The following is a 17704-nucleotide window of genomic DNA, read 5'->3' as shown; positions in this document are numbered from 1 at the left end:
TAAGGAGCAGAGAATAAAGGTACCTCGTGTGAGCAAGTGCAAATTATGAATAAAGTCAAGAGTCAAGACATGTTTATACTCATCTCCAGAAGGTGACACCTGCCTCTGCTGTGAGGGGACCTTGTGCTACTGCCACATCATCTCTGAAAGCTGAGTACATAGAGCTGAAGTGGAGTATGCAAAGAGACGTAGCCACACATGCTACACGCATCCCCTGACCACACCTGTCACAACAGCCTGGCACGAAGAAACCACGCTAACGTGATCTCATTTTAAAGTGAGGGGAGGTAAGAATACTTGCGTGAGGAAACAGAAATAAGGGTTTTCAAATAAAGGAGTATTTTTTTAATTTTGATATAGATCTTAAGGGATAAACTAACCAGAAAATAACAAACTGATGGACATAAATATTCGTGGAATATCTTATTAACCCTTAGTGGCCTTAGGGTAAATACAAAAGGGTTGGCTAACATTTCTAATGCAAGATTCTTACCAGAATACATTTTTTCATCCATATAGATCTGAGAGGATCAACACTGTTTCAAAGTTGGAAAGACTGGGAATCTGATGAATGTTTCAACTTGAAACTATTAAAAATGTTACCATCTTTCCCTAGATCCTGAAAGACTGGTCCCTTTAATGGTCATTATCTCTGGATAACTCACCATTAAATGGATGGGATTTTCAAAAGATTAAAGAATGGGTCTGGTATAACTGAATGAGAGCAGAGCAAAAATTGTTAAGTGGCTCTTACACCAAACATAAATATTAACATTTTAGGACACTCAGGAGGGAAAACCAGGTTTTCTTCTTTCTAGTTCTAAAATGTCACTGATTACCCATGAAAGTATTCCTCATCTTCACTCACTGATTTTTGCAGAGCCCTAATTTTGGTTCAGTCTGTGCTCAATTCTACGGCCCAGGAGAAATTGAAGTTGGAAGGAGAGGGACGATTCTATCAGGTGTCCGTAGAGCATATTATTTAAGCTTCAGTTGAGGAGCAATGTTGAGCATACATGGTTTATCTGCGCCATATTCATGCTAGGACTGTATCCAAGCTTTTCTACTGTAGGAGCTAAAAATGCAAAGAGCAAAAAGGAGACATAGGTTCATACAAGAGAACAATGGAATGGAATTCCAAAGAAACTCGCATGGGAATTTTTTTTGGGGGGGAGGAACAACTCATAAAAAAAGAAATAATCTGTAATGTCTAGAAATTCCAATAAAAGAACTCACAAGTCAGAAAAGAATCAACTTCATAATTCTTCTAAATATTCATCCCTAGCGTAGTCATTCCTATGAGAAAAATAAATCAATAGAAAAATTAACCCAGACAATGTCAAGAATAACTGTTAAGCAGGGAGTGACTTTGGCCTTGTGGAAAGAATATATGTTCTGGAGTAAGAAGGTCTGGGTTTGATTCCAATTTTTAATCAAGTGATCCTTTCTGAGTTAAATTCCTGAATACGAAGTGGACAGTGATGACAATTCCTCCATCCCAGGAGGATCACGGTGGGGCTCAGAAGGAGCAGTACATGGGAAAGAACGTGGTACACTGTAAACCACAATATAAAGGGTGGTTGGGATTGTTATCACTGTAATCCACTGCATCTCCAGCGACCAAAGATTTCAACCAGATATTAAAAGGCAGGAGGAGTGATTTACAATAGATGCTCTTTCCTTCTTACTAACTGAATCATTCAGTTCCACTCCTTATAAGGGAGGCTTTATAAAATTACAAGGGTGCAACCCTAACAAGAGATTGGATGGTGGTGGTTTGGAGACAACGTTGTGTAAGAAACAGCAGAGGAACTAAAGGGTGTTGGAGGTAAAAAAGGAAAATCGGAGGAGGTAGAGAGATAATGGTCTTCTTTGAAGGACGGCTGGGTTATAACACCGACTGTGGAAAAGACACATTCTATTCTGTTACAGAAGAATGTGACGGATGGATGGACCCTGCAGATGGAGATCACAGTAATGAGGATTACAGGAAGAATGCTCTAGCAATGAGAGCAGTCCCCAGTGAAAAACTGCTCTGAGGTAGACTGTGATCAGCATGGAGATGTCAAGAAAAGACTGAACCAGAAAGCCAGCTGAACTAAGTAACTTAAAAGGTCCTATGACCTATGTTCTTCCCAGTACCTGAATACTTCCCTTAGGGAGAAGTCCTATAAGTTTTATCTGAATTTTACTTTAAATAAGAGCCTTAGACATAAAATATCCATGGTGGACTAAATTATTGGTCCCTATTTTTCTATTCCTTACATCAGCTGCATATACCCAGTGTTGCCATGGGTTCTTGGTGGACGGAGTGTTCTTTGCCCTTTGACTTGGGACTCAGTTGCATGACTTGTGTTGACCAATGGGAAGCTGGCAGCCATGATGCATCCACATCTTCTGTGCTTCTGTCATCATTATGGTGGCCAGTGACCCTCCAGCACAGACCTCAAATGAGACATCTTGAGCCAACAAACCCTATCTGAACTGCAGATGATCTAGAGTCGACGGTAAAGCCACCTCAACCTACTTACAAACCATCAGTAAGAAGTGAAAGCTTTTTTTTATGTCACTAAAATTGGGAGGGGGCTGGTCACCTGGCAAGAGCTGACTGATATAATATCTATCACAAAAGATATCTTAAATAATGCAGCTGAATTGTCTAAGAGACATACTGGAGGCTGTGTAACTAAATTAACAAAATAACCTCCTGGAGACTGGTCTAACCAGTAAGACTGCTTGACCTTCAAAGAAGCATTAATAAAAGTGCTCTAATCTATTTATCACTCAAAACTTGAAATCATTTAGGAAAAAGAATGTAAATAAAAATTACCGTAATTACTACTGCTGGGAGGCATTAAGTATTCTCTACAAAGGATGCACTTACAATTTTTTTGAGTAATGAGAAAGGGAAGACAAACGGTTTTGAAATGTTTTTCAACAAAGACTAAATAAATTCACCCTGCCAACCACAAGTCTGTAAAACAGGCAGCTGTGAGCAAAATGGATTTTAATCAAATTCAGATGAAATCACTGTTTCAAAGTACTCAAAGAGGTATTGTGTAGAATGCGTTAACAAGTTCCACAATGTAAATGTTTATGCCCCTACAACAACAATGGAAATGCCACATAACAAAGTATATATGAACCTTTTTTTTTTTTTTTTTTTTTTTGGGTCTGATGCAGGAACTCATTATAACTGAGAAGATCCCACATGAGGCTGGATATGGAGATGCTCATACCTGCTCCCTACGGAGGGCTCAGAACTCCTAAAGAATGAGCCAGTGGAGACGGAGGGAGGCCACCAGGATTGAAGCCACAGTGCGTAATGGCACAAATACTACTCCACCGGCTTCTGCAGGGACAGCCTAAGGTATGACAACCTTAGTACTTACTTCATGGATGGTAAATCAGATTCTCATATCAGGGACCATATTTGATCTCGAAGTAAAACGTATGCTTAGGTGAGAGAAGAGACATGTAAAATTTGAATTGCCGGAGGCTGCTTCTCTTATGTGGTGAGATCTGAATGTAATCCTCACTGTGGCCTGCCTGGATCATAAAGCAGACCGAAGTTATAATGAATAATACGACGTTAATGCAATGCTCATATTTGCTGCATGCTCCATCCGTGAACAATATTAAAGACCGTAACTCATAACCTAATAGAATTATTTTTTTAACCTATGAAGACAAGCAAGTCTAAATTTTTCACTTTGTTAAAATCTTTGTACTGTTTATGTACTGTTTCCCTTCCAACTATAACATCCCTCTGCTGGCATCTTAAATTTCACTCCCTCTGCGCTTCATGATCATTAATTCTGTTCTTCTGTTCAAGGATATTTGAGAAAATACTCAACAGGGCAATTTTTAAGAAAGTATTTGCTGAAAAAAAGCAAAAAAAAAAAAACTGAAATTAGGTGAAAATTATTGATAAGATATTCGAAGACTATTATGGTTCATTTGAGAAATTTCTTCCACAATAGAAGATCCTTCAGCCAAGAATGTGACAAGCTAACTAATTTTAACGATGTTCTCATAGAGACTCAAAACCCTTCATGTATAAGGCAAAAGGATATGCGTGTGTGTGTGTGTGAGTGTGTGTGTGTGTGTGTGTGTGTGTGTGTGTGTGTGTGTGTACTGGGGGGGGGGTGGAAGTGACAAAAACAGGCTCCATCTAAAAACATCTGAATTCTATTGCTTCAAAAAGACAAAAAGCCTCCACTTGGTTACTGCAGACAAGGCGGCAGCCACCAGTGTGTGTACCCTAATGTGCTCTCCAGTTTCCTGAACTTTCCTGCTCGCTGCCCCAGACCTGGGTAGAGGAAAATTAATGATGAGACAAAGAACACATTAAGTAGCTTGTTAACTCTCATGGGGAAAGAGGGAAGGTCTGTACTTCCTGGCCAAAGGGAGATGGTGAGCTTCAGGATGGGCTAAGCTTTGACACTGCCCCTCTCGTCGATGAGAAGAAATAAAGAGGGGGGCTACAACATTTCTGCTGCACATTATCCAAAGGTCTGCCCAGAAGAAAGAATGACCCCTCCATGCCAGGGTCAAAATAAACAGCTTCATGGAATCGCTTTGTTCAACTGCCTGTGACATTCGCCAAGTAGCTACCATGAGCTTGGCATGATCCTGGCTAGAAGTGGGAGAGGGAGGGGGCGCCTGGGTGGCAAAGTGGTTAAGCATCTGCCCTCGGCTCAGGGCGTGATCCCGGCGTTATGGGATCGAGCCCCACATCAGGCTCCTCTGCTATGAGCCTGCTTCTTCCTCTCCCACTCCCCCTGCTTGTGTTCCCTCTCTCGCTGGCTGTCTCTATCTCTGTCAAATAAATAAATAAAATCTTTAAAAAAAAAAAAAAAGAAGTGGGAGAGGGAGGACTGAGCAGCGAGGAATACACCTCCCTCCTTCTAAGACTCTGGAGTTTAGTAGAACATACATACCCACGAAACAGGAGAACACTGGCTGAGCAACCCAGGATCCGATGTAATAACTAATAAATGTACGACACGTAACCTGATTCCTCATAGGAATGTTGAACAGAGGTGGATAAAAAAGAAAGGGTCACTCAGAGGAGCGAAAGATTCTGTAGGGCCCAGTTTCAAGCCTCTCACAGAGAGGAGGGCAGCTGAGTACCAGCTAGTACTTTGTGAGGAGAGACGCACCTGAGGCCGCTATGGGCGTGACGCATCTCTGAAGGGAGGCCAGCAGAACACCTCAGTCAGAGGTTGTGAGTGATGACGGATTGGACGGGAGGCAGGGAGGGAGACCAGCCAGGGGAAGGTGCTGAAGGCCGTCTGAGGTGACCCTACAGCTGATAAGATCGCTTGAAGGAGCTGTTAGAAAAAGACTTGAAGACGAAGAGCCTTTCTAGGACAGAAATAACAGAAACTCAGAGAAAGAACTGGCATGTGGGGGGCATGTGGCATAGGGGGAAGGGTAGTCAAAACTAAACCAACAAGCAAGGAGCTGAAATAACATAGATTGGAAAGCAACAGTCAAAAAGTCTGAGAGGAGGAAGGAAAAGGCAATTAACTGAGGAAGAAGCCACCGCAGGGCATGTGATGCTGTCTCCATTCCATGTATAAGAGTGAGGGGAGGGCGTTTTAAAGCCCTCGGTCCTTCCAGGAAGCTTGATGCATTACTAATGTGCTCTGCTACAGAGCTGTCCTAATCACGGCAAAAACGGACGATGTCAGTGAAGGTCACTGCCAACCGGGCACTTTTTCAAGCAGCACAAATTAGCCTGCCGGAATCCAGCAGACACAGACAGATTCCAAGCCACCATACTACAAGTCGACATGAAGCCAAAAACAATCAGAAATGCTTTAATCACCTCACAAATAATGAGGCAGACCCAAATTTACAAGGCTGAGGTTCAAGAAAATGACGCAGGGTGGTGATAAAGATATTTTATCAGGGTTCTGCTATCCCTTATTTTTCTTTTATCATAGATATTTAGAATATTTACATTTTCAATTTTAGAGGTCTGCATTTTTCCAATTTTGAATCAATTAGCTACACAGAGATACTCTTAGTCCTTGACTCTTCTCATATTGTTCGTTTTGTTAAAAATCTCAAAAAAACATGCAGGATATTTTTACAAGTTCCCTCCCTCGAGCCTTGTCAAGTGTGAGATGAGCCACAGAGCCTCATCCTGAGAGCTGAGGGTCAGTTTCCAGACCTCGGGTGCCGGGTTCTGACCGCCCTGAAGACCCAGCATGCCAGCCAACAACTGGACGTTCCGGGCTTCTTCGAAGGGTTTGGCTGGGCTACTTCTTGAATCTACTGGGAGTTGGAGTTTATCGAGGAAGACAAGTTCGATGGTTGACAACGTTTTCTTCTCTGAAATAACACCACACCTGAATTCGCTCAAAGCACGGCATCTGATCACATCAAATTGTGCTCCTGGGGGAGGTGTGTTTAGAGACTGGGTGTGGGGGTAGAACACTCGATCTTCCCTCAGAAGGGCAATGTGGGTGTTCAGAAGGACCAACGACTGGCACTCGTCTTGGCCGGGGTCACCCTCGACTCTGACAGTCGTGTAGAGCAGTATCTGAACCTCTGCCAGAGAGGGGATGTCGACTTTCATGTTTCCATGAAGAAAGTAAATCATGTCAACCAAGGTATTCTGGAATCTGGATGACAACCGAACTCCGTTTGACAAAACTAAATTGGGGATTTCTGCTTTCCAATCCAGAGAAAGCTGAACCAGGTCTTGTTGGAACAAAGGATGGTGAGTGCAGGCAGCGACCTCAGACTCAGGCATCAGGACACTCAGGAGGTCGCGGCATATCTGCTGACAGAGGGCTTTGTTGTAACTAAATATGGTGAGCAGGAGACTCTCTGCAGAGCCCAGGAATCTAATGCTTTGTCCCCCGAAGCCAATCTGAATCTCCTCTAGTCCAGAGAGAGGCAGAGCATGAAAAACGGCCACTGAGCCTGATGGGTTATCTGGCAGAACCAAAGCACATAGCATGGAATGAAGCAGGAGCAAACATGCAGGCTGAGGGTCAGGTTCCGCGCAGTTGGCAACAGCAAGCCAGTAAACACCCCGGACTTCCCTCACGTCGCCCAAAAGTTCTGGTAGGGAACAAGACACGTGCTCAAGAAAGTCTTCTAAAGGATGCTCTTGAAGTTTCAGCATCCGGGCTGGGAACCGCACAAGGGTCTGCTTAAATGCACAGCTCCTTCCAGCATCTTCATATTCTAGGCGGCAGACTGAGCTTGGGGAGGAGCCTGGGGATCCCACAGCCACAGAGGCAGCAGGAAGGCCTGGTGCTTTGAAAGGCGTCGTGCTCTCTGCTGGCTTAGCGGCCCGTGCCTCCTCACTGTGGCTGCTGCCGACCAGAGCCTCACCGGGGAAAGACGCCCCCTGTGACTTCAGGCATGCACCCGGGGGGAAGTGTTTCAGAAATGGCCGTCTTCTCATCAATGCTGTCACATGGGAGGTGAGCCCACGGGGGTCACACAGGTTCCCCACATGCCTGACGTGGCGGATCACCTCTGTCCCAGACTGTAGCAGGTGACTGCTGGTATCTTTATAAAGGTCTGAGAGCCTGTGGTAAAAATAGCCCAACCCACTGGCTCCTTCTGTCCTGCTATTTATCGGGGACTGTGGAGAGCTAACCTTCTTAGCTGCTAATTCTCTCTCAACTTGCTGCTCACCACAAAATGTCGAGGCTGGTGCCCTCTGAGGAACACTGTGGGAGGCACTCCCCTCACTAGAAATGCTTTCAGAGAGGACAAAGCAGAGGAACTTGCTTTGCCTGGTCTGCTTGCCTTCATTATTTATAGACTCTTCTTGGGACCAATCTTGCAGCAAAGTCCAGCTGGACGCGATTCCCAAGCTGTGTTCATCTTTACGAGTCATCAGCTCACTGAGATCTCCTGACCTACACTGAACACGTTTTGTGTCGCCAGGGTTGCTTTCGTTAAGAGAAGCGATTTCAGGTAGATTGAAACATTCTGGTTGGAAACAGCCTGTATGCTCAGGATGATGGCGTCTGCACTCACTGTTCTGCGATGCCTTGTGTACGGAGGGCTGACGACTTCGCTGGTGGGCTCTCTCTTGCGATCCTGAGGACGGAGCCACAGAGCCCGAGATGCTCCGTGTCTTGGGATGGCCCTGATGGTTGTTCTGATCCACCTCCCTCCCCTCTTCTCTGCTGCAGGTGTCAGTGATGTCTCTGGGCAGCAGCAGGCCAAGACACCGTTTCTGTTCGAGATGTCAAAAACAGTTGAAATGGGGATGCGGCAGCGCCTTTTGCCAATCTTTTGCACAGGAAGATTCTTGGAGTCATTGGTTTCATTGTATAGATCAATGCAGAGGTTAAATCGAAAGCCGAAGCCATTCATATTGATTGATACATGATTTAAGAACAGATGATCTGATTCACACAGAGAACATCAATTTCCACATTACTTATCTGACAAACTGCTGAGTATCTGAGAGAAATACGTTGCATGGGATTGACCCACAGTATCCATTTCTTGGTCTAATATTTTAATTGCTCCAAAATAAATCCTAAGATCTTTGATCCAAATTTTCCAAAGGTCAGCTTCAGCTGTGAAAATAAGTCCCTGACAATATGTCCAAAATGTAAAAGGAATCAGGGGGTACTTAATGACAATCAGATGACAAGGCCAAAAGAAATGGACAAGCACTTCAACCTCGGTCCTCTTTCTCTTGCCTCTTGGCTCACTTCACCAGTATTCTTAATTATACCTGCCCTGGTTAGACCGCCGCTGCCACAGCTACAAACAGCACTGTGAAAGGCCTGCTGGGCGCCCGCTACAGGACAGGCACAGTGGACACAGAGAAATGAAGGGCAACGTCCTACTCTTCCCAAGGTTATCTGCTAGGGAGACGGATGTCCAGAGGAAGATAATGTCATTACTGGATGACTGGAAGGGAGGTGTGGCAGTGGCCAATATCAGTTAAGCCTCCTGTGGAACACCCACCCTTTCACCTCTTGGTCTCTGTTCTGGAATGTATGGGCACCATCTGTGAGACTTTTACCACCTAGTACTTTTGAGGGTTTTTTTTAGTTTTTTTAGTTTTTTTAATTTAGGAGTGTATGGGAAGGACAAGTCCCTCACTGGAGGAAAATACAAGTAAAACCTTACAAATCGTATGCCCAAATAAACCTTGGTTTGACAATCCACCAGAGAAATAAGCGAATCAACCAAGAGTATGTCCTTTGTACTACTGCCAACTCACAGTCTATAAAATGAGCACGGTTTTTAAAACATCGAGAGGTACTCAGTTTCATTTCCAAACCCCGTATCTGATTCTGATTATATAATTCTGCCTTTTAAATACAGACCAAAGGAAAGGATACTGTTACAAATGAAAAACGGGGCCAGGGGCCTCCACCACAGTCACATGCCATTCAAATAAAGTCCAAGCAGTTTTCAACCTGCAGGATTCCGTTTAATTTTAAGTCCATATAATAGCTTGCCTCCCCTAATAGCCATTAATCTCACTGGGACTTCAAAATTCTAATTATGCAACTAAACATTAAGAAAATTTAATCACACGAGCATGCCATAATTTAAGGCGACCTTATCAATCTGAAAAATCATTACCTACCTCATATTTCAGCTTACGTTGAATGGTGCCATTGTGGAGTTTCTCATTATCCTGATAAGAAAATAAAAAGCCCTCTATATTAAATTATAGCTTGTTCATAGAGGGAAAAGAAACTGATTTGATTAGAAATATTTATGAGAACAAAATTGTAAAGAAGCATACTTGCTCAACAATGACAACCCTTCTATAGAATTTATATTCCCGAGGTAAACACGACTCTATCGATCCATCTACCTGTAAGGGAACCGAAGCATCTAGTCCTACTCTTAAAATTCTAAGAATAATATTAAAAGCAAAATTTACTTAGGCTACTTCTTAGGTTGCAGAATAGGAATGAAATGTTTTTATTTGGATAAAAATCAACATCGGAAATACGTATCTTCTCAAAAGCAAAATCATAGATCTACTCAGGATAATTTATCAAGCAAAATTAAATACTTAAGGAAACTGGTTATATTCTTGGAGAAACGGAAAAACGTTACATGTAGACTCTTTATAAATCAAACAAAGTAAATAAAATGTTTTAGGAGACTTTATATTCACTTAAAAATTTTCCCCAGAAGTACAAAATTTTAAAATAAATAAAGTTTTCTTGAATCAACACTGTTTATAACCTGTTAAACGCCATCCAAGCAATATTGAATTTTTCTAGAATATTTTGCATCTCAATTTTCTCAATAAAGGAGCACATTGTTGCCACCGCCACCACCTTATGGAAAGGTCGTCCTGGAAACGAATGACAGGTGGCTTGGTCCCCCCAGCTCACCTTCACCACGTCTGCAGATGCACTGCTATCCTCACCAATCACACGATGTAAGTCCTGAAGTCGTCTTTGGACTTCTTCCTCAATGTAAGCGCTGATCCTGCAGACAACAGAGGTGGGGGCGCTGGTACTTAAAGACTTCTAACCACACAGGGGCATGAGATCCTTTCTTTATGATGCCCTTCAAAACAAGGAACGTTCTCATTCTAAACGCCAAACATAACGACTTGGGACCTGGAATATGTTTCTACGTTCTAAGAGATCTAGTGCCACGCTATCCGGATTTTCCCCAAACAAGAGCATACTTGACAAATAACAGAATCTTGAGGATAAGGGGAGAGTAGGTGATCCCATGCAATCCCTCCTGGATCTCCCTGGTGGAAGCCCTGCAGCAGGGAGGAGGAGAATCCCAGACGCTGGTTTCAGAAGGCTCCAGGGCCTCAGCCCGGACTTTGAGAGCCAGCACTTCACTCACCAAGCCTCGGTTCCCTCACACAGAAAACAGCGACAGTTATTTCTCACATCACAAAGTCATTTAAGAGGACTGAAAGGGGGGGAAAAAAAGTGGATACAATCTCTATCAATCTTCACTGTCCCAAAGGAACAATGGCTTGGACTGTTTCTTCTCTGTCTTGTCTCTCCCATTGGTACCTGGCTGGGAGAAACCACATTTTAAAGGCCCCCTCTACCTTCCAAACTCCCTGGCATGGGGCCAGGGTGGAAGCAAGAAACAGCTGACTACTGAGGCAGTTGTCAACTAGACACCTGGTACCCTCGAGAACGTGGGTGAAACTGTAGGAGGTACAAGCATTTACCCAGTGGGACCAGGGAAACCAGAGAATTCCAATTCTAGCTAAAATCCTTCTAGTGGCTCAAGCTGCCCACATGGAAGGCTCACTTAGTCCTAAGCTCTCCCTGCCCTGGTTCTAGAAATACCGATTAGATGGATTAAAGTGCACTGTTTTGCATGTTTATGTCTGAGCACACTGAAGCAGATTCTGCTTTCATCTGTCTAAACACATGCGCAGTCCTAGAAACATTTCTGTACTACTGACCGTGCCTGGATGCTTTCTGAAATGTTAGGTAAAGAGCTTAATATTTTAGGCAAAAGAGCACAGAAGAAAGGAGAGGGTACTAAAATGCAGTAGTTACCTTTCAGCACTGAAAGGAAAATCAAACACAGCTGACCCAGAGCCAAGGGCGCTTACAAATGAATTACTTCTCTGGACCTTCACTTAAATTTTAAACTAGCCCCACTGAACAGGCAGACTTAGATTTAAGGGGATACAGAGGCTCATAGCACTCTGAATACATTTTGATATCCAAATACATATTGCCTAGTGCCCAGGGCTCATGACTGCCTAATCTGAAATGTCCCCGTGACACAGCTGGAGTTGAGGAAAATAATCCATTTTCTTATAGGCGAAGAATGATTAAGTCAATTTATCTGAAAGCTCTAAGCCACAGAGCAATTTACAATGCCGCTCAAGTTGAAAATCATTTTACTGTAGTAGCATCAGATGTACATGCTACTCGGGATCATTCTGAATACTCTGGTACCGTTTCTCTAACAGACTTCAGCTATTTGTAATTAATGATTCCCATAAATGAACTGTCAGCACAAGGTCCTTCTTGGTACGGTTCAATTAGCTCTTCTTCCTCGCTCCTCTCAGCCTGGCCTGGGTTCACTCCTTTCTGCATGAGGTCGTTTCCTGGTCCTTCTAATTCTACCTGCTCACACAACATGGCACCAGCATTCCTTGGATCTGGCCGGCCAGTCCCCAGGTCTTTGGTTTCCTTCAAATGATACCTCTCCCCACGAGGCCGCAACTGATGGAAACAAAGCATACGCACCTCAAGGACACCTATCACCTGCTGCCTTTGATAGATCTCTCCATATGCAAACTGGACTATCCGAGGTACAATGAGTCTTTACATCACATCCCAAATGCGGGTGCGGCATCAGTTTAATATCCAGTACCTGGCATCCATCACAGGGACCAGATGAGACTTTTCAGCACTGGATGGCAAGCTGGAAGGAGGCGGCTTCCCCTCCAAGGTCCCACGATGCCCTCTTTGAACACCATCAACCTCACAGATCTTCTGCTTCAACTGCTGGATTTCATGCTCTAATCTATAGAGACGGGAGCTACATTAATTCATTTATTAACAGTATTTCCTGAGCATCTTCACTGAGTGGGACATTGTTCTAGAAACATGGGGAATCTAGACAAAGACTCTTTGAAAAGAGCTTTATCTTCTAGTAGAAAAGGTGCCACATCAGACAAGGTATAAGGTAAAAAGGAGCCACAGGAAGGATTCAGAACGAATGTTGTAGGGGTCCCAAAGTTGGAGAGAGCTTAATTATCAAGGGCAAAGATACTCCCACCATGCTCCGAGCCAATCCTCTGAGGTAGACAGGCAGGATTCTGAGCCCCCTACCACTGCTTCAAAGAAATAGCTGGTCTTTGACTATATATCAGGATCCCCCTAAATACATCAGTTTGACAAAAAAGATCAAAGCTTTAAAGAATTTTTTTTTAAAACCACCCATCTAGGAGAATCCACAGGGTCAAGGCAGTTCTAAGCTGAGTCTTCAGAGACCAGTGGGAATTCGGACGTTTGGAGATGAGGGTGAAGGGTTCTCCGGATGCAGAAAGCAGTATGAACAAAGGCCTAAGTCATGAAAACTAGGAACCCACTTTGGCTAAGGCAGAGGGTGTGGAAAAGGGAAATAGGCGAGAGAGCCAGGAAAGCAAGTTATCTTGAGAAATTAAAATAAACCATAAATGGTACAACCAAACATTTATTTCCAATGATAAATGATACATCCAATACGAGGTCGAGTGTGTATAAGGCCACTCTCCTGCTGGCCCCAGCATGCTTGTATCCAGAGCCATGAGACCAGAGGGCCAAGCCTGCCAGTAAATCTGGCCCCGGGAACACGAGACCCAGGTAGAGGCTATAGCTCACTCACTGTGTGAACTTGGGCAAATTAATGAAATCCGGGTCTCCAGTTCTTCATACACCCAATGAGAGAATCAACTAGTCTCCCAAATTCCCTCAGTTCCAAACTTCAGAGAGTCTAACTTCAGATGCAGGCGCACCATATTGTCCGCTCTCTCGTGTTACCAGCAGCAATCGGACTGCGCTGTCCTGAACATGAGAGCCAAGTTCTTAATTCTCAGAAATGTGATTACAAGGTCACCAGGGTCAGCACTCATGGGTTTCACAGAAGGCAATGCCCAGCTTAATTCAGCCCTTCATCTGTCTACTGATGAGCAAGTACTTACAAAGCATCAACTTGCACAGTATGAAGTATTTTCAAAGGAGGAAGAAAAAAGCATGAAAAATAGATGTGGGGGCCAGTTGGTGGGCAAAGAACCAGGGAACAATATTAATACAAAGTCTTGAAGATGGTAAGGAAAATGAATGTAAGTAAGAAACTGCCAACGTTCAGACCTAAAATGACACGTACTGGGGTTGTCCAAGGACATCCTTCAGCGCAGGGGCAATGGAAAAGACTCTACAGAGCAAAGGGTTTGGTGTGGAGCCCTGAGCCCAAAAGGGATTTATACGGGGGGGCAAGGGAAGCAGGGCATCCCAGGAAACGATCTCAGTACACGTGAAGAGCCAGCCCGCCTGGCCCACAGCCCTGGGACCAGTAGACAAGAGGACACAGTGGCCCAGAGTGGGGTGGTAAGCAGACCTGCCACCTTCTAACTGCATAACACTTGTCCCCAGGGGCTACATAACCACTGGGTGGAAAAGAAGACAGAGAATGGATTGAATCTCGTTTATAAGGAAGCCAAAAAAAGAAACCCAAGTTCAGCACACTGTTGTCTGATCTGGTTCCACGCAAAATTTAAAATTTCACACTTGTGGGATTTCACGGGAGGCGGACCCGGGCTGCACAGCAGACCCTGGCTTAGCCATGAGAATCCAGAGAGATAATAACACACAAAACCAACACCCACAGAAAGCTGCAGGAGCATCACAGCCGGAGCAAAGAGCTCAGAATGTGGTGGCCTGAATTAGGTCTTAGCAAAGTCTACTCCATCAAAACACATGAAGCTAAAAGCATCCTTTGTGTGGCTTCTGGAGGAACGCTGACACTGGGAAATCGCTTCCATGGAAATCACAATACTGTATCTGCTATAATAGAGTATTAATACTAAATGGCCAGGGAGCGAAGCCGGTTGACAAAAGCGAGGGACATCAAGCTAAAAGCTCACGCTGCATTCTTACTGCACACTGCAGGATATAAATTGAGAGCGTGCCCTCCACTACTTTAAATTTCCTGGGGCTGGAGTTTTGTCCAGCAATTTCATTTACATAACATACCTGCAATCATTTTCTTAAACCTCCAACCTATTTCTCCGAAGTAATAGCATTATGGGTTTTGATTGTTATTTCTTGCTGTTTCGCCGAAGGGAATTACCAGAGAGCAAAGGTAAATAGAACCCACAGTATAAGCAGATCATCTGAAAGGGAGGTTGTCCCAACCTTTTCGGCAAGATGATGGAGAGAGGCTCCAGCCTCACAGTAGGTCTTGTTTTGTCATCAGTACGGGTCCCAGGCATCTGCCAATGTCAACCTGGGCTCCCACAAGCCAGCCGACTGGGCTTCGGCTGCGGCCCCTCAGGAGGTGCTTGTGGGAGGCTGGAATGCTGGACAGGGGCCAGCAGTCCAGGCCCTCCAACCTGGGCTTCAGGTAAAATTTCAACTGACCAAAGGGTCTGGAGCTAAAGGAAATGCCCAGGCCCTGGTCTCCTCTGCCCCTTTCTTGTAAGAGCAAGGACGCTGAGGCCCGAAGACAAAGAGAGCCTGTCAGGGCCAGCCAGGGAACGGGGCTGGGCCAGGATATGAACCCCCCTGTAGGACAACAAATCGGGTGATGTTTGCACACCAGGCAGCCTACAGATTTCTGGAAGGCTTGGCATCATGTCTGCTGGGCTACCAGAAAAAGTGCTCTCAAATTGATGTATTTATTCCTTTTGAGAACCTACTGTGTGGGAAGCATGGTGACAAGGAATGAGTGGGGGAAGATAAATACTCTTTCTTTACCATGAAAATAGTGCTAGTTCCTAGTTTTATTTTTCACCACACCAAAAGAAACATGAGTAAATCATTACCACACATACTTAAAAATGCCACTGTGTTCAGTATCACTTGGAGAATTTTGTTTAGTAGTTTACTTTTAAGGCAGAATCCTGGGGCCTCCCTCAAATACTGTGAATCAGGAGGGGTAGGAGAACGGCTGTTTTTCAGTTTCCCACGGGGTATGGACATCAGCACAGGGTGCAGCCTGCGCAGGAAGGGATGACGTTTTACTCTAACTGCTGCTGGTCCCAGAGAAGATGTTAAGCCCATGGTGAGGATGAAGGGAGTGGGGAGGATAGGAAAAATCTGGAGGAGGGTGTTCGGAGGGGGAAAAGAAGGGGACAGATAGAAGGAAAAAAAGAGGGAGGAAGGGAAGGGAAAGAGGGGGGAAGGGAAGGGAAAGAGAAAGGGAGGGAGAGGGCCAAGGAGGGACAAGGAAGGAGGGGAGGGGATGGACGCAAGGGAGGGGGCAGGCTGGAGGCTGTCTTATTTATCAAACAGGGAAACGCTCGCATTCCATAGGTCAGTGGCATGAGGGACAAGGGCTTTGGTTTTCTTTGTGTTTTTTTTCAACTGAAGACCAACGATCCTAAAATGAGGATCCTAAGGAGAAAAGAAAACGTGTAGGGGAACTTTCTCAGCTTTGGTTTGACAATAACCATCTGCCGGCGTATCAGAGAATACACAGGCAAAAAAGAACTACTTCTGTAAAAGACAGTGAGATGCACACCAGGAGGGGTAGAAAACATACAATCATTTGGCGCCTCCAGTGTGCCACGCTCTCCCTTCCCGGTCTCACCTCTCCCTGTCCTTCTCCAGGGCTTCCTGCTCAGCTTCCAGGCTGGCCTGGAGCCCAGACTGCTCGCTGCTGCTGCTGTTCAGCGTGGCCAGCTTCTGCCTCTGCTCCTCGATCTCCAGGCCCAGGGTGGAGCGCCTCTGCAGGGCGGAATGCCTCCTCTCCAGCCTGGCCACGGCCCGCTCCAGCGCCTCCCTCTGCTGCTTCTCCCGCGACTCAAGAATCTCCTTCTCCTTCTTCCTCACCTTTTCCTCCTGGCGTGCAATGTTGGCAGTGAATTCAAAGGTGGCTTGGAGCTTCTGCAGCTGGCTCGCATTGGCCTGGTACTGTGCGAGCTGTTCTTCTTTCTCTTCCATTTCTTTTTCCACTTGATACAGAGTGTTATCTAAGCCGAGAGGACCTCTGTCAAGGATTTCAAACGCTCTCTGCTTCTCTTCCAACAGGGTCGGCAAATGATTCCGCAGGAGGTACTGGAGCTGGCGTTCTTTATACTGCAGCCTGTATTCCGCCGGCTTTATTTTCTCTAGATTTTGGGCCGCTACGGTGACATCTGTGACGCTATCGTCATTGTTCTCCAACAACCTTGAGTCGTCTTCGTTGGCAGATTTTAAGCGCTCCAGGAGCTCTTGTTCTTCCTCAACTTCTTTTTTCAGGAGGTCCTTCTGCTGAACCAGGTCCTTCTCCAAGTTGGCTAGCTTGACCAGCTGCCTTCTCTTGAACTCTAAGAAATGCAGCTGAGCCCTTTCTAACGCCTCACCGTCCTCATCCCCTTCGGCCCGGGCCTCCTTCACCCGCAGGAGGGACTCCCGGATGCCTTCCAGGGCCGTCTTCTCCTCCTCCACGCGCTGCACTTCACCTCGCCGGAGGAGCCGGATCATCTCCTGCTTCTCACGCAGCTGCTCCTCCAGGTGCACCACGAGCAGGACCTGCTCCTTCTCCTGCTCCTCCAGCCTCTTCTTCTCCAGTTCAAGCTTGGCGTACTGCTCATCCTTCTCCCTTTGGAGCCGGTCCAGCTCTTGGAATATCTGAAGCTTCTCGGCCTTCTCGTTGTTGTTGAGCTCTTGGAGCCGCTGGAGCTCTTCCTTGACTCGGAGGAAGCTCTCTTCCTCTTGCTTCTTCTTCTGCAGCTCAATCTCCTGCTGCTCCCTCAGCCTCTCCTCTTCAAACTTCTCCTTCTCGGCGAGCAAATCCTTCAGCTTGCTCTCAATGTGGAAGCTGCGGCGCCTGAGGCTCTCCTCCCGCTTGCGGATCTGGAGCTGGACGATCTCCGTCTCCTTGCGCTGAGTCTCCACCTCCTGCTGCATGCGCTCCAGCTCTGCCTTGTCGGACTTGTGCTTCTCCTCCATTTCTTCTATGAGCTTCCTGAAACGCCAAACGTGCACTCGTTATCGTCTGGTGGCTGCGTGCAAATGTTGTGCTAGCTTTACCCTAACTGAAGTGTTCTGCA

The 17704-nt window shown here is 45.5% G+C and overlaps 1 protein-coding gene across 4 annotated transcripts in view; it reads right to left on the bottom strand.

The window, feature by feature from the left end:
* Positions 1 to 17704, bottom strand: part of KIF16B (kinesin family member 16B) — a 306716-nt gene that overhangs the window by 108319 nt on the left and 180693 nt on the right. For all 4 annotated transcript variants that reach the window (XM_040637964.1, XM_040637962.1, XM_040637963.1 and 1 more), the window contains exons 19-22: positions 16261 to 17619; positions 12340 to 12492; positions 10362 to 10458; positions 9596 to 9646 (exon numbers count right to left, since the gene is read on the bottom strand). In XM_040637964.1, the coding sequence (XP_040493898.1) occupies positions 9596 to 9646; positions 10362 to 10458; positions 12340 to 12492; positions 16261 to 17619 (1660 nt within the window). The remainder of the gene's footprint in view (positions 1 to 9595; positions 9647 to 10361; positions 10459 to 12339; positions 12493 to 16260; positions 17620 to 17704) is intronic.

The sequence above is a fragment of the Ursus maritimus genome, unplaced genomic scaffold (genome assembly GCF_017311325.1).
Source record: "Ursus maritimus isolate PB19 unplaced genomic scaffold, ASM1731132v1 scaffold_22, whole genome shotgun sequence".
Lineage (NCBI taxonomy): Eukaryota > Metazoa > Chordata > Mammalia > Carnivora > Ursidae > Ursus > Ursus maritimus.
This window is presented reverse-complemented; position numbering and strand designations above follow the sequence as displayed.